Raw genomic sequence first — 26,263 nt, 5'->3', positions numbered from 1 at the left:
ACGTCCTTTAATATTTAAAAATGCAGAAAGGCTTTTGCACACTAGTACCGAAATGTGACGATTATCTATAAATGTGATCATTATCATGTACTAAAAGCAGAGACACTTATTTAGTTGAAACAAATATCATGTTTGAATGTGACAATGGACACTTGAAATTTGTAGGTGATACTTGTCATTTTTTTGTTGCTTTGATTGTCATAAGAGTTTCTAGTTGCTTATTATTTTTGTCTGGTGCAATAGCAAGCTTTGACCTTGGAAAAACAATGACTGTTAAAAGGGCACATAAAAAATATGCTCACCCGTTTGGGCCCAAAAAGGTTGTGGTACAGAGTTCGGAATCTCTTTCTAGTGTAGTTACAACGATAAGCCCCGCCCATAAGGTATTCAATGACCAATCCAATGTCAATGAGGCTGATGCGGTAGTCTGGTGGCAGGTTTCCCTAGAAAAGAACAAACCATTAAAATTTGCTTACTACACGTTACAACGGCAATTAAAATACACATTGCAATAACAAAAACAACAAAAAATCCACATCAAACTGAGGTGGCTATAAAAAAAACGGGATTATTGGATTCACCTTGAAGTAGAGCCAACTGAACCCTGGATATTCTCGCTTGGAAAGAGCACACAGTGTCAGTGAGTAAAACGCACGATAAGCACGAGCAGGAGAAATGAAAAACACAAAACACCACGGACAAGATCTCTCTTCCAGCCCTTGGCATTTTTTTCTCAAGTGCAAAGAAACATTGACAAGATTTCAACAGGTAAGGCCCTAAACACAAATTACAAAGCCATGAATAAGCTTCAGTGGGTGCAGAATAATCTTAATGTGCATGTGAAATTTTGGTTATTTCGTTATTATGAAAAATGAAGAAAAACATGGATCATGTACTTTTTGGGATTTTATTCGAAGAAATAGTCAGCCTGGAAGAGAATGGTTGAATGACAGACGACTAACAAGCAACTATGAAAAAGACTTATAAGTACTATGTTCCTCAGGGATGGAGCAGTACACATACAGTAATCCCTCGATTATCGCGTCTTCACTTATCGGGAATTCACTACACAATTTTTTTTGCTATCAATAATATATTTTATTAAAGTTCAGAAAAATGTGAAAATCCACACTGAAACTCGTAAGCGGACGCCACTCTATCTACTAGGACTTAGCACTGAAAAAAAGTTCTAATACCATACTTTTTTTCAATTATCGCAGCCATTTCTGGTCCACATTAATCGCTATATTCGAGGGATTACTGAACAAAAAAAAGACATTTAATAAAAACAAAAACAATTTAAGGCCTTGTAGTCATTTAATCTTGATTAATTGTATTCTAAACCTCTCATGGTCCATAAAACTTTTAAAAAAATCCCAGTGAATGAACGAATGGAAACAGACATTATAAACAATAAAATTAACCCATTTCAGTACATGGTTTTCAGAAATGTATTTTGAGAAGTGATGATTTTCTTCAAAGTAGATGAAATCAGTTTGAATCTAAATAATGAAAACAAATGAGTTCTGAATCTCTGAGATATAGACAGAAACTCTTTTGATAAGATTTCTGAGGTTTATTTCTTAGGTGGGTTTAAAAATACCAACCCTTTTCTGACCGTGGACCAGTAAAACTTTCTATTTTCTCGCGGACCGTCTAATGGAAATGGCGACAACCTAAGACAAAACTGTGTGGGGGTGGGGACGGTTCACAAATGACGTCCAAGACGGCAAAAAAAAATTCCCAAACATAATAGCAATTATTTATTGTTATTATAAAAACTTTCGTCATTTTGAGTAGGATCGCGATATTGAAAACCTCAATATTTATTACGCTGATGGACCGGCACCAGCTGGATCATGGACCGGTACCGGTCCACGGACCGGTGGTTAGAGAACACTGTGCACGTGTTACCCGTTTCTTTAATCATTTTTGAAGGGGCACGCCTACTTCGCGGAAATGCAGCTATTGCGGGGGGTCCCGGTCCCCATTAACCGCGATAACCGAGGGAACACTTTATAACTTTGGAAAAAATTAATCAAAATGGACATAAAAATTAAATTTATATATATATATATATATATATATATATATATATATATATATATATATATATATATATATATATATATATATATATATATATATATATATATATATATATATATATATATATATATATATATATATATATATATATATATATATATATATATATATATATATATATATATATATATATATATATATATATATGCCTTTGACAAACATTCACACTCATACCTAGGGGCAATTTAGAGTGTCCAATCAGCCAGCATAACATGCATGTTTTTAGAATGTGGGAGGAGACCGAAGACATTGAAAACAAGTGGGTGACAGATAGGCAGTAGATTAAAAGTTAAAATGGAAAATGATTGGACTGTAGCATAAAACATTTTCTAAAATTTGTAGCAGAGCATCCTGCACCTGATGAACCCACCTGGGTAAGCTGTTTGTGACCATGTAAAGTCCAAATCAGGATTGCTACTGCAATCAGTAGCACTTGTATTAATGAACACCTTGATACTAAACCTACTGATGGTGACCCTTTCAGTAATTCTCACCTGAAAGGGTGATTGGCAAGAGGACACGAGGACTGAATGTAAAGATTACAATGTTGTTGTGATGTTCCAATCAAGTTGTGTATGCAATAAAAAATATGCAAATCTCGTCAAGTAAACCAATTCATCATATTCACAATGAAATTCACATGTTTGCGATGCAATAATATTTCACATATAGAGCTAGGTGGCCAAATGCACCTCCACTCATTACAGATCAAAAACACAAACACATCGCAGTTTATTCCTTCTCAGCCAGCAGTTCCACAGCTGTTTTCTCAAATTTAAAATCTGCAAATAGAAGACTGTTTAATGCGTGTGGTGTTTGTTTGCAATGGTGCTGTGCCCCTTGGAGAAAGAACCGAGTAAATAGTGAAAGTGTAAACGGAAATCGACAAAGGGACGGGCATCATGCACAGCTCTACATAGCTACTGCAGCCTGCAGCACCAGCTGAAAAAGAAACAGCCAGCCCCTATTTGCGGTTTGGAGCAACTAGAACTAGCCACACAAACATTACAATGCAAATGATACTAGAGGAGCTACATGTGGTTCTTTAATACACACACATTTCAGCTAACATACCCAAATGGCACAAGTGATGCTCATACCTTTTTGACGTCCCTGACCAGGTGGTAAAGTGTGTTGGATGGGCCGTGTCTCTGCAATCAAAAAGAAGGAAATGTAATACAGTCATACCTCTACTTGCAAATGCCTCTAGGTACGGAATTTTCAGTTTATGTTTTTTTTATATGCAAAAAGATGACTCGAGATACGGAAAAGATCTACATTATGAAATCCCCCCAAAAGTAAATGCATTTTCTTATCCATTATTTTATTTTGAAAATATTGTCACGGATACATTGATTCTCACTTTAGAATATCGCTACCCTTAACTGGACTCTCATTTCATCGCTGTCATTCTATTTCATATAATGATAAGAAAAGCATTCAATTCAATTGTCTGTCTCACAACAACCACTATCCATGTTTCAAGAATCTCTCTTACATTTGGAGTGGTCCACCTCAGCTAATTAATGATTGCAATTCCCTTTATTAAGTGATTAAAAACCATACAAATGTAACGTGGCACCCATTTTCACACAAACATAGGGCACACGTAAAAGTCTAAAATGTATTACAAAGTGGATGGCTTTCGGGCCTGGTAGAACGGGCTCTTGTCGCCATTTGGCAGACAAACACGGGTATTACGCCGAAGTATATGGGTCGCTGAGGAAACTATTTATTATTTCCATATGCTTTATTTATTTTAAGATATTAACACATCAGTTATAATTTTCTCTCATTTTTGTTTCCTCACATCATTCATACAAAATTGGGACATTTTGACCAATTTTAAAGGATTTAATTGGTAGTTGTGTGCAGACCGTAGAACGGATGAGAGATTTTACATATAACGTAAACCTCTACTTACAAAATTTCAAGTTAAGAAAAAAGTTCTGGAGCCAATTAGTTTCGTAAGTAGAGGTATGACTGTACACTGGGTTCTTCTAAGTAATTGTGTAGGACTCCAAAGTTGTTCTTACTGTGTTGTATAGCTCCTCCAGTCTGGACAAGGTGAGGAAACGGTGCATACTGACTCCATTTTCAATCAGCAGCTTAACAAAGTCCACTCGGTCGAGAACTAAGGCATCCAACATGGCTTGCTCCAAGGAACCCACCTGTGTAAGGGGATGCATACTGATGTTAACAGAGCTGCCAAATGGACCAGTTTCATTACCAATAACTCTGTATAGGAGAAAACAACATTGCACCACATGACTGTAGTAAAATATTTCTTTCAAAAAGGAGTGAAAAACAAGACTTTAATCGAAGAAAGGCAGAGCAGAAGCCCCTTTCTTTTTCTTAAGCGATTTTTAGTCGGACTGCCACAACTGATTAGCCTAATTGTTAATTAAACTCAATCGCTGTCATTCACTAGCATTATCGACCAATTGAAATGAACTAATTGACAGGAAAAGTCTAGTGACAAACTCATTTCAATTCACAGCAGAAGAATGAAAAAAGCCATGTGATTGGAGGTCTATCATCATCAATGGAATGACAGAGTGAATCACTGATTATTTTTGTAATTAGTTGTCCTTTGGTTTCCTAGCAAGAATATTTATAGTTATTTATTAAGTTAAATGTCATGCAGCCATTAGTGATTTTCAAAGTAAAAGCAATAATTAATTAGACAGTTATCTGCAAAGACAAAGGACTACAGAAATGGGGAAAAATTATATTACCAGTTTTATTTTAAAAAATCAAAGACAAAAATGCTAAGGCCAAAAAAGATGTTGAAAAAAAGAGCATTAGGATAACACTGTCCAAAATTTTAATGAACGATTAAAATAGTTGACCAAGGAGGCAACCAATAACCTAACTGGTTTCTGTTACTAAATCATTTGTTCACACTTTCATTTATTAGCAATCAGACTTCATTTTCTTACTGGCCACTGTTGTCCATAGATGAATATCTGACTGCGGGCGATGTCAACTCTGTTCCAAGCGAGAGCCAAACTCAGTTGGTCAGGAGCGGAGGCGTTGGCACCTAAAGGAGTATATCATATCAGATGTACTTATCACTATCAGGGTTTGCTCAATAGTACATCCATACAGCCTACACTTGTTAACTATTCAGCTCAAGCCTTTTGAACTCCCTAATTTGAGAAATCAGTCTGTTGCGAATTAAACTGCAATAACCATTTGGTGTGTAGACAAGAATATTCAATGAGCCCAGCGACAAAGTGATCTGACTTTAAGGACTGTGAGCGCATTACTGGAGCCTCACGCTGTGATTTGAGATGTAGCCCCGCTAATAAGAGGAAACGCTCGCTAATAAGAACTTTACTGGTGATTTGTGTGCATTATTATGCAGGGTGTTGAAGGCATGTGACCTTGCAGCACTAAACTGCAGCTAATTATTTTTAATTGAGAAAAACCTCAGGATAAGGGGTCCATTAAACATGTATTCATTCATTTTCTGAACCGCTTATCCTCACAAGGGTTGTGGGGGGCTGCTGGAGCCTATCCCAGCCAACTATGAGCACGAGGCGGGAGACAACCTGAATTGGTGGCCGATGATGGACAGCCATTCACGCTAACCACTCAGCTACCGGGCCAACTCTCCTAAGCAGTGGTCCATTAATTATTCCAAAGTCTGTGTTGTTCCACCACTCCCATAAATTCACAAGCTATTCTCTGCTCTTTTCCCGCTTTGCACTGTATTCAATCTTTTGTTGTGATTTAGGCGGCAGCTTGCTTGTGTCTAATCCAGTGATTTTAAATACTCCTGGGCAGATGTGACAGTAGCAGGATTTCACGTAACACTCAAAGCCTTCATTTACTATGCTGCAAATAAAATGCGCATATAAAATGACTTATTTTCCTTCCTTTCTTTTTACCACTTTTTTTCTATTTAAATTCAAAATGGACAGTGTCAAAATAGATGTTTTTTAAAAAGCTGCTGGTAAAAAAAAAAAGAGCAATAACAGAATATTTCTGTCCAAGGCAATAAAAGGCACAAATTGGTGAAGAAATTGCGCATCGTGACGATGGTACATATAAATTATGTAAAACATTTCCCACTCCTATTTTTGCGGGTGCAACTGCACTTGTAAGTGATAGCAGACAGTTGCACCATCAGAATTACTGTGATCAATCCTAGATCCTGAGCCACCAACCAAATGTATCAATCGTGTGAGATGGTGGAAGGAAGGGTATGGGAAAACTACCTGGAACTACCAGATACAATGGAGAAGATAGGGTCAAGGCAAAGATAAAATGTTTAAAATTTTCATTAACTTTCAAAGTAGTCAAATTTAGAAACCTAAATGACCGGGGACATCAATATATCTAATATGCCCCAAAAAAAACAAAACAAAAAGAAAAGAAATCATCATCTCAATATCTCAGTAAACTTCAGAAGTAGTCATTTTTACGGAGGATAAAAAAATATATATCAAACTATTAGGATCTTTTCATTTTTATACTTTTTTGTAGAATTTTCCGATTATCTGTTGGCCAATTTTACTTCTGACAAAGTGAGGTATGTAGCATTCCTTGCCAACACAGTTTTTTTAAAACATTACTCATTAGTGGAGAAACATCAGTTCAGATTGCAATAAGTAATCCTGAGTAGCCTTTTCAATGGTATTTTTGTATGCAGTTGTTGCAATGTAAAACTTTTTACATGTGTTCGTGATAGTTCTGTTTATTTGCTGATGCAATGCTCAAATGGATAAATGTCTGATGAGTAAAGTGAAACATCTTGCCAAGCACTTGGAAGGACAATTTTTGTCTAAGGGTGGATAAATATCGTAGGCCCAAGGTGGAGAATTTACTTAACTGGCTTTGACCGATTTAATCGTATTGAACGATCTCCTTTGGATGCAAACACAAGAAGCATCCAGACATAAAACAAGTATGAACACGCATACAAAGGAAAATATGTTTGAGCAACTTGAACATGCACCTCAATGGTTTTTCGCCATGATATCACCAGTGTCTCCCTCCTGCTCTTTTGAACACAGTAGCTGAATACTAAACAACTTCCCCGGGGGGAAACATGCAAACCACTTAGAATAGATTCATGCTTCGGCACACATATATGAACATGGCCTACCTTTTAGCAGTGCAGTGAGGATGGCAAGGTCAATATCCTGATGACCCTCAGACCCCATTCGAAAGACTGTTATCTGGGGGGGACAGAAAGTGTACGAGAAATGAAAATATGGGACATTCCAGAAATAGAGGACTTTTTGGCTTCAAAATGTGTTAACAATTCCTCCCCAAATGCAAATGCCACCTAAATTTACAAAATCTTCCATCACAAAGAACCCCCTCCAAAAATCCAACACATCAACAAGGGCTGGTTCTAGAGATGACTGTGTACTTCCCTTCGAAAAGAGTGCACTCAGACAAAGCACCTTCTCTGTCTGTGCCTCACATACCTGGAACTCAATACCAATTACCATAGCTGAACTTCCGTCTCTCTTAAAGCCTGGCAGTTAGATGAACAAAATTGCGATCACAACACTGTCTAAAACTGTGTTACTTGTATGTGTGTGCGTATGTGTCCTCGTTAACCTTCAACCTGTACAAGGGACTAAAGATGGAAATTAGCCCTCGGCTACAGTCTTACATATTTACATATAGATGTTCAATAATATGAATATGAATGGTGGCCCGGTGGTGCGAGTGGTTAGCACGTCGTCCTTACAGCTCTGGGGTGCTGGGTTCAAATCCAGGTAACGTCCACCTGTGTGGAGTTTGCATGTTATCGCCGAGTTTGCGTGGGTACTCTGGTTTCCTCCCACAATCCAAAGACATGCATGGTAGGCTGATTGGACACTCTAAAATTGCCCCCAAGTATGGTTGTGAGTGTGCATGGTTGATTGTCTTCTTATGCCCAGCGATTGGGTGTCCACCAATTCAGGGTGTCCCCTGCCGCTGGGCTGGAGTCAGCTGGGATAGGCTCCAGCACCCCCGCGACCCCAATGAGGATTAAAGTGGATCAAAAAATGAAATGAAATGAATATGTTTAATTATATGTGTTGTCCCTTATTAAATAAATCAAACCTAAAATATCTGGGCAAAGGTGCATGCATTCCACATGTACATATATGTGTTGATGCGTGGAGGGCACCTTGAAGAGCGTGCTCGGATTCCCTGACGAGTTCCTGGTCTAATCCAGGCATCCATTTCCTCCCACCTTCCTTGTTTCCCGCAGCCCATCTCCCTTCCCATCTCCTTCCTCTAAATGGCTTCATTTCATAGAGCGCTGGGAATCGGTGAGCTTCTCTCGGCCAGCGCAGCAATATTACAAGCCAGCCCTTTTTCCTTACTCCCTTTTCCAATTATGTTTTATTTCATACAAACATGACTGTTTAAAGAGTAATCCCATAGTAATTGGTGATTTATAATAACTATTATTTTTACACATTCATCATTTGTGCCGCATATGCTGATTGTGCGGATTCATCCCTGTGGGAAATGAGGAATGAAGCTTGGCATAAAACCTTAGACCTGTGTCACGCAACCACCAATGGGGCAAGCAGTTTAATGTGTTTTTATGTTGAACACATGCACACAGCCGTGTGATCAAACGGTCTTTTTCCAGGTTCAATGATAGTGCAAAGAGATGTTCAGGTATTGATTACCGGTCTTTGAGAGGGGGAACATAGATAACGTGTGTAATTGCAAAAATGCATAGACAGCGAGGTGTGGATCCCAAATATTTTTTTCTTCTTAATATTATCACCCTCCATTTCAAAGTGCATGAGTGAAGCGACATGCTCTGGTGGATTTGAACTGAATTGCAGAACAATATGCTATTTGCTCAGATTGAATCAGACTGAACGTCAAGTAGTGAGTGAATTTGCCATCATGATCTCCCAGTTTTGTTTTAAAAATATATTGGCAGTAGAGACAAGTGGTTTGCGTGGCCACTTCAAGGTTCTGAGATCAAGAGTTTGATCTCAGGTTCAGATATTATGTACACAGTCTTCATCTTCTCCCCTTACTTATGTGGGTTTTCTGCGGGTAGTCCGGTTGCCTCCCACTTAAAAAAAAACATAGAGGGTAGGCTGGTTCAACACTCTATATTGCCTCTAGGTATGAGAGTGTAAATGATTGTGCCTTCCGATTGTCTGGCCCCCAATTCAGGGTGTTGTCCATACTTGCAACACTTGGATAAGCGAACCAACTTACATCCAAACTCCACACAGGGAAGTCGGAACATAATGGAGTTTAACTACTCGATCTTAGAACTAACTATGTGGCCGACATGTTAACCACGATCCACCCGGCCGACATATTATTTTTATGCATCTCAAAATATGGCTATCAGAATGGCACTGCAAAAAAAACATTAGGATATCCTTAATTTCGAGGTTTTTCCACATCTACAAAAACCTCTGTGTTAACCACAAATTAAATTTACACTTTTTCTTTCAAGCAGGAAGGACGAAAAATCATGACTAAGTGGCCTCATGATGATCACGCCAGATAATATTTCAGATACATCTTTGTATTCATTACATGTGTATTCCACTGTAGCTATCCAATTTGTAACATTTAACCCCGAACTAGCACACTAAGCACAATATATAATTCCCAAACGTATATTATACAGTCTACAACCTAAAGTACAGGAGACAGATGGAGTCATTAAAGAAAGACCATAATGTTAGAGGACCTTCATCTTTGTTCATGTTTCCCCAGGTGTGTCCACCTCAACCTCTCCTTCTCCCAGCTATCTTCTTCATCCCCACCAAATCCCACCATGACTCCTCCTACTGGCACCCCACCTCGTCCTACCTCTCTCCCATTTTCCAATCATATCCCCAAGGTGACCCCTGAGCTTTTGTAATAGAGGGCCCATGTAAACAACATAATCTGTTAGACAATGCAAGCTATGTCAATACTTTGGCTGCCAATGATGGTGCGAGACGTATATCAATCTGTGGCTCTTTTAAACCTTCTGCTGTGAATTCAAATTTGTTTATTGCTAGTAGAAGTCCAATTGATCCAAATCCAAATGGATTGGACGTCTATTACTTGTCACTGTTAGCCATTAAATTAATTTCGAGGATGACCACGATGCAGAAACATCAACAACAAAGCAAATAATCTCAGAGGGCCATATGAACTCTTTTAAAAAGTCTTGAAATTTAAACCAAAAGGACTTGTGGACCCAGACTAGGGAGGTCCTGATCACATATGTTTTGCTCTTGAATGTCCTGATTTTGAAAATCTGCTACTAGCAAATCACAATCGAGTAATCCGATCCCAAAGTAAATAACCCGATATTATACACCTGTGCAGCACAAAATAAAGTTGCTTACAAATTCATTATTCCGTTTTATATCAATAAAGAAATATATGGTATTTAAAATAGAATCGCGGGAAATTCTCACAATCTCAAAAGACAAATAAATCAATTTTCCACTAGAAGTCAAGCGTAACTGCTTTCTCCCACTAAAATTGGCATGTATATTTAAAAAAAAACATTTTCTTCAACTATTTCCAATCTTTGAAAAATTACATTATCGTGCCGCATTTACAATCACGTGATTCGATCGGGATCAACTTTAAACCACCTTGAAGACCAAAAAATGTAAGATTCTTAAAAAGGGAAATAATGTCAGATGTAATATTCCTAACTTTTTACTCACAGGTAGCATTTCAATGACAGTTTTGTGCAAAACAAAAGAGACATTTTCAAATGCTTTTGCAAAGTATAATTGCCTTCAAAAAGCCTTGCAACTCTCTTTCAGTTTCCTACTGCAAGAGTTTACTAAAAGTAAATGGATGTCCATAACAAGGGCGAAGGAGAAATTACCATGCAACTGGGTGACAGATAGTAATTTAAAACAAAGGTGTTTCCATTTCAATATAATATTAAGATATTAAAAAATCTTCTTATGCAAGCAAAAAAATATTTGTATAACTAGTGAATTAAAAGGGTTCATAGAAACATGCCCTAGTTTTTACCATTGAGCAGACAAGAAAAATTAACAACGGGAAGCTAAGAAATGGAAAACCTGTGTGAGGCAAATACTGATATTAGAAAGCAGCGCAATCTTTTTCTCACTGGAGGATAGCGTCATCTTCATACATGTTCAGCTACATGCTTTGGGGATCAGGGGGAAAATGCTGTTCATGCTGCAGTGTGGCAAGCTGATTAGAAAATATGCTTCATTTCACTTAAAGAGGATGCTGTGCAATCCACATTTTGACTCACTAAATCCCTTTGCCTGCATTATATGTTCATAGTGGCAGTTAGAAAAAACATTCAGTGTGATGTAGTATTAGTTGTTAAATCTTGGCTGCCATTGACGACAACAGAAACTCAATCTGTTTGAACTAGTGGATGGAAATAAATTGGATGTTTGGAGCCATAGACTCATTTAATCTTCTAGCAGAAGAACATTAGGATGTGAGTTAAGTACAACTCTGGTAAACGTAAAAAGTTTTGTTTTGTGTGAATGTAACAATTGTACAGTATGACAAACATGAGAGAAAATTGTGGGAGTTGAGTTTTTTTGTATATTTTTAAACATATGAACCTGATAATAAACTGTCTTTCTGGCTACTAGATCAGATTTTTCTCCCTAAAGCTCATTGGCCGGCTTTCATCCTTTTTTAAATTCACATATTTTCTGAAAATTCCCTTTTCCTAAAACATCATTTTGCGCATCATACTGAGTTCCCTTGTAAAGAAGCCCAAGGAAAACAGTTTTTGCTGATGAATATTTAATTAGAATTAAACATATAAGGGCTATTGTTCACTCAATTATTCATGGCAAGATGGGAGCTATCATTGCACTTATTCAGATCCCTTACTTGCATAACAATATATTCCAAGGGAGGAAAAAGAAGGCCAACTTCATGCATAATTAACCAGATTGAAGACTTATGGTTAGAAGCTGTACAGGCAAAAAGTGCACTTATTGGTGTGTTTTTAATGGAAAGTGATCATTTTGTAAAACAAAGAAAAGAAAGCACCCATTTTTACATGTGTAGGATACTTTATTTGTGGCATTTGCACATTCATTAACATGTTTTACATATTACATTAGTGAGGATTAGGTGTTATCAATTAGATTGATTAATTTGTAAGGATGCCAGTTTGATGTAAAATTATGCTATTGACCTCGTTAACTCATCTCCTCTCATTTTCTTCCACTTATCCGAGTTTGCGTCGCAGGGGCAGCAGTTTCATCAGGGAAACCCAGACTTCCCTCTCTCGAGCGACTTCCTCCAGCTCTTCAGGGAGGATCCAAAGGTGTTCCCGAGCCAGCCAGGTGACATAGTCGCCCCAGCGAGCCTTGGCCCCATGGCCTCCTCCCAATGAGATGTCCGAAACATCTCACCAGGGAGCTGTCCAGGAGGCATCCTAAGCGCATGCCCTAGCCAACGCATCTAGCTCCTCTCGATGCAGAGGAGGGGGGGACGGCACTACTGCGAGCCTCTCTTGGATAATCGAGCTTCTCACATTATTGCCCAGGGAGAGTCCAGACACCTTGCGATGGAAGGTCATTTCACAGCGCTGCTCTGCCGCCTCAGTAATAGAGGCGCGGAACATGGTCTACTCGGACTCAATGTCCCCCGGCTCTTCATGGACATGGTATTATTCCCAATCACGCCCCTCCAGGTCTCACTGTCGTTGCCCACGTGAGTATCGAAGTCACCCAGCACTCTCCAGCACACCATCCAAGGACTCCAAAAGGGGTGGGTACTCTGAGCTGACATTTGGTGCATACACACTTTTTTAGATAGAGGTCCTCATTCTGTAGAGTAGGGAAGGCCAAGTCCGGTCCTCGAGAGCCACCATCCAGTCTGTTTTCCATATCTGCCTTCTCTACCCCACCTGAATCAAATGATCAACTCATCATTAAGCTGTCCAGAAGCTTCATACCCATCCTCGTTATTTGATTCAGGTGTGTGGGTGGAGGCAGACATGGAAAACAGACTGGATGGGGGCTCTCGGGGACTGGACTTGGCCACCGCTGGTGTAGAGTTTGTATGTTCATGCAGGGTTTGTGTGGGTTTTCTCCTAGTACTCCGGTTTCCTCCTACCTTCCAAAAACATGCATGGTTGGCTGGGTGAAAACTTTATATTGTCCCTTAGTATAAGTAGGAGCATGAATGGTTGTCCGTCTCTTTGTGCCCGGCGAATTGCCCATCCCCCGATTCGGAGTGTCTCACGTCTGGTGGCCAAAGTCAGTAAGCGGTTCAGAAAATGAGTGAAAGAATCTTACATAGGAATATGCATGTGTAGTTCCTTACTTTTTAAATTGCGGTCCAAGAGTGTCTTGTGATATTATTTCATATTTTGTGTGTGTCATGTCCACATATTGCCAATTGCTCTCTGGCTTATAGACAAGTGTAATCCATTTCTGCTTTTTGAGACTCTCCATAGTACTTGGGCAGTCTCCTGATATAATTCTGACTTTTTATACAAACCAACTAGGAAGAGAAATTCGTGATTGAATACATTACCAAAAAGACACTTCATCAATATTTTACTCCAAAACAAACCAGTGCAATGTGAGTGAAATTTACCCCCCAAAAAATCACCTAAAACAGGATGCAGATGAACTGCAGCCTCAACATGGTGTCGTTCCCACTCTATTTTACATTGTAATTGTGTAAGTTCACAACAGCATATTATCTGGGCTTTACACCTGCTCCAGTTGAATGATGCAGGCACTATTGTTCAGCTTTGCTGTATTGTACTGAGAATATCCATCAGTCGACTGCTAGGAGCCCATTGGGGTTGTCATCAATCCTCTTACATGGAGTAAGAATTGAGCTTGATGCTAGGCTTCCAACCTACTGCTTTGCATTGGGCTTGGATTTACAACAGATTGACTACATTTCATTTTAATTAGAACACCGTTGAATAGTTAGGTGCAAGAAGCTGCTTCTATTCGTAACTAATTACTCATCTATTGGCTTGTGCTCACTTATTCAACACCTACTACTTAATAAAGAGCAAGAAGTCAATAAGTGCTTGCGGCAGTAACTCATTAAAAATAGGGATGTACAATCACATGGTCAGAAATTGGGCCCAATAACATCATGTCCAGAAGACTGATAACAAAGTGAACAGATATTGATAATTTTCACATTGATTACATGGGGGTTGAGCTAAATTTTAAAAGTAAGAATAGACATGAAAGATGTCAAATAGAGTTGTAACTCGACTTACAAAATGAATTGGTTCCAGAAGTAGGTAGTTTCCTTTCTTGGATTTTTCGTAAGTAGAAGCATATATTACATTGAATTAGCATAAGTCATCTCACAATCTTGAATACTGTCCCCTAAAACAGGGGTCATCAACTCTGATACTTGATGGCAACTATCCAGTTTGTTTTCCATGTCTCCTCCAAATTACTTAAATCAAACCATCAACTCCGCCACAATCTTTCCAGAAGGCAGATAACGATCGAGGGTATTTGATTCATTTGTGTTGAAGATGAGTTATGGAAAACAGACTGGATTGTCAATCACTCTTTAGTCCCACTAGACAATAGGAGTTCAGCAAGATGTTGGGAGATGTTGGAAGACATTGGGAAGGCAACTCTCTCACGAGAAAAAAATAGATAATAATATAAATCAAATTGGACACAGGAAGTGTATTTATGTTTTGTTTTTGTTTTTTATTTCATAAGTTGGACTGTTTTTCATATTTTGGAACAAAAAGTTAGTTCAAAGCTTTTGGTAACCCAAATATTTGGAATGAAGAATCATTCACAAAAAGTACCATTGTACTGTTCACCTAATTGCAAAATATGCCTTTCCTTTTACTCTCAAAAATGTGCTATCAAAATGATAATATAAATGGAAGGTGCTATTAATATAATGAAGGAAAAAAATTCAGACTACGTATAAACCCTGCCTTAGAAATATATTGTAATGATGTGAAATATTTTGATTGTAGGAATCAAAATAATTCACATCATCATACAGTGGCGGTCCGTGCATTTTCTCGTAGCGCCAAATCATTTGCATACACAGGTGATGCAGCAAACACTGAATAGTTCTGCACAAGACATATCCTCACACTGGCCATTAAAACAAATTCTTGTCAGAAGTTGATTTTATGTGATTGACAGCTTTCCGAAGGGAGCTGAGAGATGGATGTGCGTTATGAGTGCACTCAACAGGATGTGCTTATGCCATGAACTTTGTATAAACCCACACTATGCAGTCAATTTGAGGTATCGCGGTCCGTTCATTTATTCATTTTCTGAACCTTTATTATCGCAAGGGTTGTAGAGGGTGCTGGAGCCCATCCCAGCTGACTTCGGGCCAGAGGCAGGGGATACCATGAATTGGTGGCCAGCCGATCCCAGGGCACAAGGAGACAGACAACCATTCACACTCACACTTATACCTAGGGGCAATCTAGTGTCCAAACAATCAGCTTGCCATGCATGTTTTTGGAATGTCGGAGGAAACCAGAGTGCCACTAGAAAATCCACGCAGACCCAGGGAGAACATGCAAACAACCATACACCGCCAAGCAGTTCAGATACCGTTTAATTGGACAGGCAGATTTTAGTAGCATGTCCAGCAAAATAGATGTAAAAAATAATAATGATAATATAGGCAACGTGGTGGACGACTGCTCCGTTCAAATCACCCTGTGTGGCTTTTCTCTGGGTACTCTGGTTTCCTGCCACATCCTAAAACATCTGTGGTAGGCTGGTAAACATTCAAAATTGTTCCTCTAAGTATGAATGGTTTGCCTTGTTGTGCCCTTGGTTTGGCTGCCAATCAATTGAGGGTGTCCGTCGCCTAATGCCCACAGTTGGCTGGGATAATCTCCTGCACCCTCGTTCCACTTGTAAGGATAAGCGCTATTATGGATAGGTCTATGTTACACAACACTCACCAGCTCCTTCTTCTTCATGCACTCCATTAAAATGATGAACAGATGTTGTGCCTGTGTGCGGCTATAGGTGAAAGTTTTCTGGATGGTCACCAGCAACTGGTCTCTCAGAGACTCATTAATTATGCTGTAAGAAAAAAAAACAAGGAGAATGAGAAAGAACAAAGTGAGGGGAATTGAACACTGCAAGTTAAACTACTAAAAACTATTTTGCAAGCTGGGTCTCCTGAGAAACATCAAAATCTAACGTTAGCATATTTTGCACTTACATTTTTAATTAGCTGGTAATGTTTTTATTTTAATAATAGTTTGTCCTTAATTGCACTCATTTACATTGACTTGGACAACAGTTTTCGACTACTAAGAAAATTTAGTCACTCATTGTCTCCCACTGACTGCGGCAGACGTCCAAGGTCCAAACGTTATTCTTTAAGCGCATACCCTCCTTCCTCCGAGTATTTGTGACCAAATGCCAAAATGTCGGAGGCTCTTCCGCTGCCGTCGCACACCACTACAGGGACCGGTGGGGTGTCCCTGAGGTACTCCAGCACGATGGAGATCACATTTGGTCCTCCTTCCACAATGAGAGCCACCACTGGCACACCCTGACCAATTCCTGACAACAATGATAGAACGAAGAACAAACAATGAGGAAAAATGATATGTCAGATCAATATTCATTCATTAATTTTCTGTAACACTTATCCTCACAAGGGTAACAGGGGTGCTGGAGCATGTGCCAAACCGACTATGGGCAGTAGGCGGGGATATCCTAAAATGGTTGCCAGCCAATCGCAGGAAAATCAAAATCACACAAATACCTATGGAAAATTTAGAGTAGGACAACCAGCCTACCATGCATGTTTTTAGGATGTGGGAGAAAACCAAACCATCTGGAGAAGACACACACAGGTATGGGTAGAACAGGGAAACTCCACACAGGAAGGTCTGGACCCACCAGGGATTGAACTCTTGACCTCAGAATTGTCAGGCTGACGTCCTAACCACTTTGTTAACATACTAACCACTTTGTTATATTGCTGCTCCCCGTATGAATGCAGCACATTCTTACTATGAATTAAGGTTACCTCAAACTATAATTTTGTTAATTGATTAATCACTGGGGCGGCACAGTAGATGAGTGGTTTGTACGCCAGGCTCACAGTTTTGAGAATGGTTCTTCTCCTTTTGTCCTGTGATTGGCTAGCAACAAATTCATGGTTTCCCCCAGCTGCTGTCCAATGTTGGCTGGGATAATCGCCAGCAATCCCGCAACACGTCAGGATAAAGGACCGAAAAATGAATGAATGATTGGACTAATCACTCCTTTAACATGTTTTAATGTAAAAAAGAAAAAGAGAAGTATGTTGTTTTTGTATTTTTTATTTACTTTCCCTAAAAAATGATTAAAATAAATTAAACAAAGCATCAATGATTTTTTTTAATAAAATATGAAACACTGAAAGAAAACATTCTATTTTATTAAGTACATTTTTTTAAGTGTTTGAGCAATTAATCAAAGTAATGGTCAATTAATTTTATATTTGATTAGTAGTCGGTTAATGGCAGCTCTCTCATTAGCAGAGTAGTTGAACCAAGCAAGAAGCAAAACCCTCCGACTTAAATCGCTCTTGCAAGTTAATGCTGAGTCAAGGAATGCAAAGCACATTAAGAACAACCACTTTTCAAACACTTTTCAAGCCAATCAGTTCCACTGGCTTTTTCCAAGTTTTCACGGTAAACTCAAAAGACTAACACTTTGAATTCAACATTCTAAGTAAAAAGCCTTCAGTTGCATAACTTTGAACTCACATATTGACTAAATTGGACTTCAGCAATTAACCTCATCATAGCAACCACTAATTTGCTAAAGCCATATAGTCAAGCCTTATTTGTTGTTTTCTGTGCAAAAAGTTGATTAATATCAAGATATGAATTGTAGTTGGGTCTGGTACGTCTAAATCAGTGAGGTGTCTAGTGTCCATTGTCAATAGTTAGAGCTCGATTCAACTAAAAAATCACGCATACGCAGGAACTTGATCTATGTTACATGGTAACATCATCGCTATGAGAAAAAATCCTTAAGAAGCTAAATGGACAATTATGGATTTCCCAAAAATATATTTACACAATACATTGAACCTTAACATTGTCTTCATATTGTAATACATTGATAAATAGATGAGATTGCCAAGCTCTCGTTAGCACGACCAGGAATGTTTGAAGCACCTAAGTATGTGGGTATATGTTCTTAGCCTGCATTTGTAGTGATCTCTGTCAAAACCGTTACCTAAACCCATCATCCTTTTTGTCCTGTTTGGCGTGCTATTTCTTCTTGACTCTTCTTCAAAAGCTGTGCATTTTTTTGGACCATCCGTTCCCACAGCTTCACCCTGGTTCTACATAATTCACGCAACCTCACTCATGTAGAAAAACCGTGACATTTTGTTTCACACATCCTCGCAAGCGGGACAGTTACATAAAGGAATATTTTAGGAACCCTAGTCTACTTCAAAGAGTGAATACGTCACAAGAAAACACGCACGCAAGGCTGAAAAAGAAAAATAGGAAGAAGAATAGCAAGTATGGTGTCTTCCACGTTGCTGTTTAGGCAGTTTTTTATGACTACAGAGACAATAATGCGGTATCAATAACTAATTATCATTAAAGTAAAAGTCACCGTATATATATACTTCATTATTCAGACATTAATCTGCTGTCCACAGGTTGCTCCATGGAGTAGGTCATGATCTCATGGATAATCGACAACAGGAGCTTTGATGCCTTTCGAGATTCAATTACCTTGCCTACTTCATGGTTTTTTTTGTTTGCCATGATTAAAGAAACTGCCCGCGGAGGAGGATGAGTGAAGGTTACCAGTGTTAAAGCACATATAGCGCATATACTACAACGCATTTGTGTCACTCTGATATTCCTGGAAATGGAAGTGAAATTGGAAGCACCAGCACTCACAGTGGCTCCTTCTTTCTGTTAGACTAGACTTGAATTTTGCATTTTTTTTCTTTTATTACAAGAGCTTCTTAGGAGAAGGCGGAATGTCGCTGCAAATCCCATGCATTTTTTTCCTTCAGGTTTCTGACAAAGTTAGAAAAAAACATTTATGGATGAGCTGGCCTTTCGGTCGCCTTTTTGCTATTTTTCACTGAAGGCTCATCAAGATAATGTGTCATCTCCGTCAAGCCATGTGATCAGCTCCAAGCTTCTTCTTCACTTGGCATTCGTGCTTTCCCCTGTAGCTCACCCTGTCAGATCTGTCTTGTCTGCTTCCTTTATTTTATTCCCTGTGACTTTTTCATTTTCTTACAGTAAATGATTGCAAAGCAACAACGTTTTAAATGCCGCCTAACAACATTCTTAAACAACTATTTTTCTATACTACCTCTACATTTAAATTACTGTATATCTAAACAGTCACAATAGACGTTTGCTCGAAACATCGACATGACGTAACAATGCGATATTTTCCATTATTACAAATTCAACCTTGATTTGATTTCCATTCACTCCCAAGATTGTCTTCTTTAATGTCAGTGAATTAGTCAAGAGCAGAGGGATAATCAGTTTAAAATGTAAATACAAATTAATTTTGGTGACGTCGTGACGAGGAAATGCGGAGTTGGACCCAGATGCAGGGAAGAAGGCAAGAATGAGAGAAGTAGTGCTCAAATAAAACGTTAGTTACTTTAACAGGAGGCAAAGAAAGTAACAAGAGCACACAGTGGAGAAAATGAAATATTAACCCAAACCAAACCAAATAGTCTTCTTGTGGCCATGGGTCCATTGTCTGCAATATTGGAGGGATTACTGTACTCGCCGGTCTAAGCGTGGGATGGAAACATGTCAGGTAACAAAACGATCTAAAAAACACTGGTGTATGTTTTAAACAAATCAGTCAAAACATCGGCTTCGTTCCTGTTTTTGAAAGCATTCGGACGGTCAAACTTGTTGATTAAAGCTGGGCAGAAGCATTCCCACACATGATGACGATTCACACTTTCAGTTCATTTTGAACAGAAATGTCCGGGAAGGCATCCGCTTCCAAAAAAAAAAAGGGGGTGCTGCCTGTTCCGAGCGGGGCCGGCATGCACAGCCGCATCGCCTGCTGACGCGGCCGGCATGCGCCATCGCACTGCCGGCCGAGAAATGAAACTCCTCCGTGCAGTCCAACTGTCCAGGGAGCTCTATTTTTAGATAATTGCAATGGTGTCAGCTCACTGTCCGGACTAAAAATGAAATCTCAACTTCCATGTTGCTCCAACTCGACGTCTAGCCATCCTGGCCGGCCAAAGTGCTCTGCTTTCGGACAAGGCCTATCCCATCTGCCGTAACGTCGCCCGGGGGTCGCATTTCTCCAAAACATTTCCCCTTCACCCGTACTCTCTGCCGTTCAATATGCCAAGCAAGTTTCATTTTCAAATAAGCGTCAACGATGTCAGCCCACTGCCCGGACTTAAATGCAATCTAAACTTCCACATTGCCCCGCCTCAATATCTCGCCATCCTCGCCGTAATTAGTCCCCCAATGCCCGCAATTTTTATCCTGAGTTGACTTTGACCTTCTTCTTCTTCTGTCTTTTGCCTTTTTCCTAGTGGCAAGCGGAAGACAGGGGAGTGGCAAGCGGAAGACAGGGGAGTGGCTTCCTCTTGCGAGTTTTAGTGTGGATTTTTATGAGCTTTTTTTCTGAAAAAGTAGTGAAGCCGTGAAAGTTGAAGTCAGGAAGTGACGACGGATCACAGTCCTCATTTCTAGAGTATTCTTTTCACCAAATATTTTTTTTTAGCTTTTACTCGAAGAATATTAGTTTGAAGTAATGCTACTTTTACTTGCGGGAAATCTTAGGCTACTCTACCTACCTCTGTTAAGGATATGCTATGTGTCTTAGTCGTGGCATACCTTAGAGAATCAGATAAAAAGTAAGTTTAAAATTCAGCAACCCACTTTCAGGTGATTGTGTGACAACTGGACGTCCCTTTGCCTTCCCAGCCCCTTTTGTATGATTCCAGGCATAGGATGACAAAGGGAAGTCCACAGGTCACAAGACTGCAGTCATGAGCAGAAAGAAAATACGCATAATATGGTATTAAACACAGATATTTTACAAGAGAGGAAGAAAAATATGCTGTCGTCAAATATATGGTCAGTGTAATATTATTTTCACCTACTGATGCGTCAGCAGTAGATAATTGAGGATAAAGTATCAAAGCGCTTTTATTGCCTTGAACGTGCAAAGGTGTTATTCATGTATAACTCCATTTACCATTTAACTTTGCTCTCCGGCTTTAAAAATAATGGATTCATATCAGCAAAACCCTTCAGATATTACAAAATGTGTCCGGGTGGGTTTTACAACAAAAATAGGGAACAGCAAATAATATAGGTCGCTGTCCCTGTCACTTTGTAAACATTACAGAGATAGAGGCTGTTGAGAAATATATTTAAAGTGGGAATCAGGCAGGGGGGCTTGAGTGTGGTTCCACCTCTTTCGTCTGAGAGTGAAAGCATATGAGGGGGGAGAAAAAGGAAACAAAATGCATTTTGTGTTTGTGAAGGTTCATTTGGTTTCCAGCTAAGGTATTAAATGGACATTGAAAACTGACAAATACAATGTGACAGCGACTCCATACCAATTGAAGGCCATAAACACAAATAAAAACTAGCGCATGTCTGCAAAATAGGCATTATAAAATGCACACAGAAAGAATATGTAGAAACTACAAGTATGGCTGCCATAAAACTCTATTTTCAATAGTCACTTGATCGGTGATTATTAATCATGTTATTTAATGTAATATGAAGGTGGACTGAACATTTCTGGGGTAAATGAGAATTGGGACTCAAACACGGGAATAAGTAAAATTATATATTATGTAACTATGTAACTGTATCATTGTTTTTATTTGTCAATCTTAGATATTGATTAGTGATATTCATCCACTGCAGAAAGTTAAGTTAAAACAAACATAAATAAATGTTAGTTAAAACAAACATAAATAAATCCATTGCGCAGCTAGCAACAAATTGAGGGTGTGCATAGACCCCTGCCCATAATTAGATTGGATGGGCTCCAACATCCCCGCAACCCCCTCTATAAAAATGGTGCAGAATATTAGTAAAGGCAAGAAAAAATTAACGGCTTTAGGTTTTCTTTCCACGACAACGCACTGGTAAACGGAACAAACACATTGAAATTAACTTGGATTAATATATACAGGTACACTCAATCATATGTTTAATGTAAATTTACACAAAACTTGTTTTAATCCTTGGCGAATAATTCAATCGGAATTTCTGTCGTAAGACAAGAATGTTGTATGACGAGCGGTCGTATGACGAGGTACGACTGTAGGTTCAATCCCAGGACGGTCATCCAGCGTAAAGTTTGCATGTTCACCCTAGGCTTACATGGATTTTCTCCAGGCATAGTGGTTTCCTCCCACATTCTAAGAACGTGCATGGTAGACTGGGTGAAAACTCTACATTGCCCCTAGGTAAGAGTCTGAGCGTCAATGGTGTCCGTCTCCTAGGCTCCAGCAACCCTTGCGACCTTTGTAACGATAAGCGGGTTAAGAAAATGACTGACACTGCCAGTCAAAATGAATTGGACGTCTATACCCGCACATTCATTAGGTTATCATTAGATAAAACGAGCAAGTATCGCATCAAGTAATTGGTCAGCCTGCGGCAAAATAGTACAATTTGAATTCAATTAACCCACTGTGTTGTTCATGGATTATAGAGTCATCAAGCAGTTCAATGTACTGTATCAATGACTCGGATACAAGCAGGCCTGTCGGACAGCGTAGATGTGATAATCACTTACGTGTGTTGATTTTCTGTAAGGAGATGTGTTTCTCCAACTGTCGGCGCAGTTTGACCTCTGCGCCGTACTTCCCCGTGGTGCCGTTGTCGGCCAGGATGAAATGTGAGTGTAGACTATTGAGGACCGTCAGCTTGCTCATCGGGTTGGACATAGTCTGGTAAGGACGCACCACCTGCAAAAAGAAACATAGTTTTTACCCGTTCCTACATATGACATCTTTAAAATATTAAATACTACATATACAGATTATTCAACCCGGCAAGTTTTTTTGTCACTTTTCTAGTACTGGGACCAAATTGAGATTAATATCATTCTCACAAGTAATTTTGAATGAAATATATATATATATATATATATATATATATATATATATATATATATATATATATATATATATATATATATATATATATATATATATATATATATATATATATATATATATATATATATATATATATATATATATATATATATATATATATATATATATATATATATATATATATATATATATATATATATATATATATATATATATATATATATATATATATATATATATATATATATATATATATATATATATATATATATATATATATATATATATATATATATATATAATTTTCATGTTACAAAACCCTTTGATAAATAAAATTTCTATTGCAATACACAATCTTACATTAATTCAAAATGACTGGTGAGAATGAAATCAATATAAAAACCCCATTGTTTTTCAAAAAGATAAAGTGAAATTAAAATTGTATTTTGGGTTCTTAGTTGTTTCACTGTTGTTTCTTGTGACTTGGAAACATTAGTTTCATTACACATCAATTTTTAGACTAAATATCCCTCAATTCGGAATCGCTCCCCTATTATACAGGGAGCCAAAAATAATATTGGGTGCAGCACAAGTTGATTTTCTTTTTATTACTTACATCCTTGCCAACCAGATCCTCCTGATTTTCCACGATGCCCCAGGGTGCTATACCAATAGTGCAGATCTTCCCCCTTGACTTGGAGGCATGGTCTTTTAGCGCATCACCCACATGGCGAATAACTCCTGTTTTGTGAATAAGGACCAAATGGGGGATAGGGGGAACAACAGTTTTCACCATATTGACAATCTACTGATGCACATTCAATAACTCATAATATTTGTACCTGTATTGACCCCTCCGGTGAAAATCCAGGCTCCAGTCGTCATGGCAGCCTTTATCAGTCCTTTGCCAAACACCTGCTTGAGTTTGGGCTGTAATTCAAAATTTTGCAACCCTCCATGGACTGAAATGAGCAGCTTGGGAAGCTCCAACTGCCACTCCTTGGTCATCAAATGCAGCAGCAGGTCCGGCTTGGTGTCATAAGACACTCGCACGTACTATGCACAGAGAAGAAGGATATGTGTAACAGATCACAGTGAGTGCTACAAACATAAGAGACAGATGTTTTCTGTAATTAAAGGCCAAATGAATTAGGAAAACATCTGTTTCCCTATCAATTTTATCCTCAGACAGAATATGACATATTCATGGGATGAATAATTCAAACATGAAAATAAATGAGCAACTATGTATATGTAACCCTATAATAATTTATGCACAGTGCAAGGGTGATCCAATGATCAGTGACATTGAGTGGAAGGATTTCACGCAAAAGTCATTTAAACCAAATTCATTGCACTTCATTATATTTCAATTCCACAGATTTAATCGATTATGCTGTCTTGTGTTGCTTGGATGATGGATAGTGATTCACAATGGTAAAGGTGTTTTGTTTGTTGTTGTCATTTGTAGCTGGAAATTGAATGATAATTTCTATTTTCCATACAGCTGACCCTCACTAGTGTTGCGAGGGGTGCTTGAGTATATCCCACCCAATTATAGGCACCAGGCGGGGGACATACTGAATAGGTGGCCAGCCAATTACAGAGCTCCTTGAGATGGACAAGCATTCATGCTCACACTCATACCTAGGGGCAATTTAGAGTAGCAACCAGCCAACTATGCATGTTTTTTGGGATGTTGGAGGATACCTGAGTTCCTGGAGAAAACTCAAGCAAGCTTAGAGAGAACATGCAAATTCCACACAGCAAGGTAAGGACCTGAGATTGAAGACTCAAACTCAGAACTGTGAAGCCGACGCACTAACCAATTGTTCCACTGGTCCAACTAAAAACACATCTTATGTCATTTCTCATCATATTTTCTGAACCGTTTTTATATTATTTATAGGGTTGTGGGGGTGCTGGAGCCTATCACAGTTGACTTTGGGCCAGAGGTGGGGGACAGACACCCTGAATTGGTGGACATCCAATCGCAGGACTGCTTAAGACAGACAACCACTCACACTTTCTCTCATACCTTGGGGCAATTTAGAGTGTACAATCAGCCTACCATGCATGTTTTTGGAATGTGGGAGGAAACCGCAGTACCCACGCAGGCCCGGGGAGAACATACAAACTCCAAACAGGCGGACTGACCTGGATTTGAACTAAGGACCCCAGAGCAGTGAGGCCGACACGCTAAGCACTCAGCCATCGGTCGCCCTCAAATGACGTTTGATCACATCTCAAAACATCAGACTCCAATCGGTCTAATTTTTGTTGAAGGTGGGTGGTAGGATTTTGAGGCCAAACTCAGGAAACATAACATTGCCGGGTAATGTTAGATCATTTGGATATTTCCATCCTTCTGCTGTGAATTTAGATGAGTTTATTGATCTCCAATCCATTTGAACTGACAGCCCTTGCAGTTCAAAGAGATTGGATGACTATCCCAATGGCAGCCAATGAGTTAGGAAGATCGAAAAGTTCTTTTGAAAAAGACTGAAGTCGCTAAGAATCTACATCAGCTGCCTGTTTGCAATTTGGATGGTGCTGCAAATGCATGGCAGTGGACTGAACTGGTGTCCACGTAGGGGTAATAGATGTGAAGGCAGCGGAGAAAGAATCAGAGAATGACTCAAAAGTGGCCTTTTGCACAAAGTCAGATGAGTTAGGCTCCACCAACCCCCGCAACCGTTTCGAGATTGAATAAAGGATGATGAATCAATTAAATATAATGACAATAATGGTTAGGTCTGAACTGGAACTGATCAAGCAATAGTGCGCAGTGGTAAATGAAATTCAATGGCAATTTTTGTTTGAGGAATAATTTTAAAGTAAAATGAAATGCATTCAAACGGCTCTTCATTTCATGCTTGAGAAATGTACAATCATTTGTCCCTCCAGAAGAGCTACATTTATCTGCCAGTGTTGTTAGTTGTCACTAACGGTTGTTACGAAGTCAAGTTTGGTCAAAACTTGCAAAATTCAATAGTCAATTTCTAGCAGATAAAACATCATAGTGAAGCGGATTACATACGGTTTGTCATCGCAAAGTTGAGTTTATCCTCTTTGTGATTATGCTAAAACC

At 38.9% G+C, this 26,263-nt stretch overlaps 1 protein-coding gene across 12 annotated transcripts in view; it reads right to left on the bottom strand.

The window, feature by feature from the left end:
• trpm3 (transient receptor potential cation channel, subfamily M, member 3) overlaps positions 1-26,263 on the bottom strand; it is a 129,720-nt gene that overhangs the window by 39,634 nt on the left and 63,823 nt on the right. For all 12 annotated transcript variants that reach the window (XM_077715891.1, XM_077715879.1, XM_077715885.1 and 9 more), the window contains exons 4-13: positions 24,015-24,228; positions 23,789-23,913; positions 22,848-23,019; positions 16,448-16,622; positions 16,010-16,133; positions 7,226-7,298; positions 5,052-5,152; positions 4,146-4,280; positions 3,210-3,260; positions 303-443 (exon numbers count right to left, since the gene is read on the bottom strand). In XM_077715891.1, the coding sequence (XP_077572017.1) occupies positions 303-443; positions 3,210-3,260; positions 4,146-4,280; positions 5,052-5,152; positions 7,226-7,298; positions 16,010-16,133; positions 16,448-16,622; positions 22,848-23,019; positions 23,789-23,913; positions 24,015-24,228 (1,311 nt within the window). The remainder of the gene's footprint in view (positions 1-302; positions 444-3,209; positions 3,261-4,145; positions 4,281-5,051; positions 5,153-7,225; positions 7,299-16,009; positions 16,134-16,447; positions 16,623-22,847; positions 23,020-23,788; positions 23,914-24,014; positions 24,229-26,263) is intronic.

Source organism: Stigmatopora nigra, chromosome 4 (genome assembly GCF_051989575.1).
Source record: "Stigmatopora nigra isolate UIUO_SnigA chromosome 4, RoL_Snig_1.1, whole genome shotgun sequence".
NCBI lineage: Eukaryota > Metazoa > Chordata > Actinopteri > Syngnathiformes > Syngnathidae > Stigmatopora > Stigmatopora nigra.
This window is presented reverse-complemented; position numbering and strand designations above follow the sequence as displayed.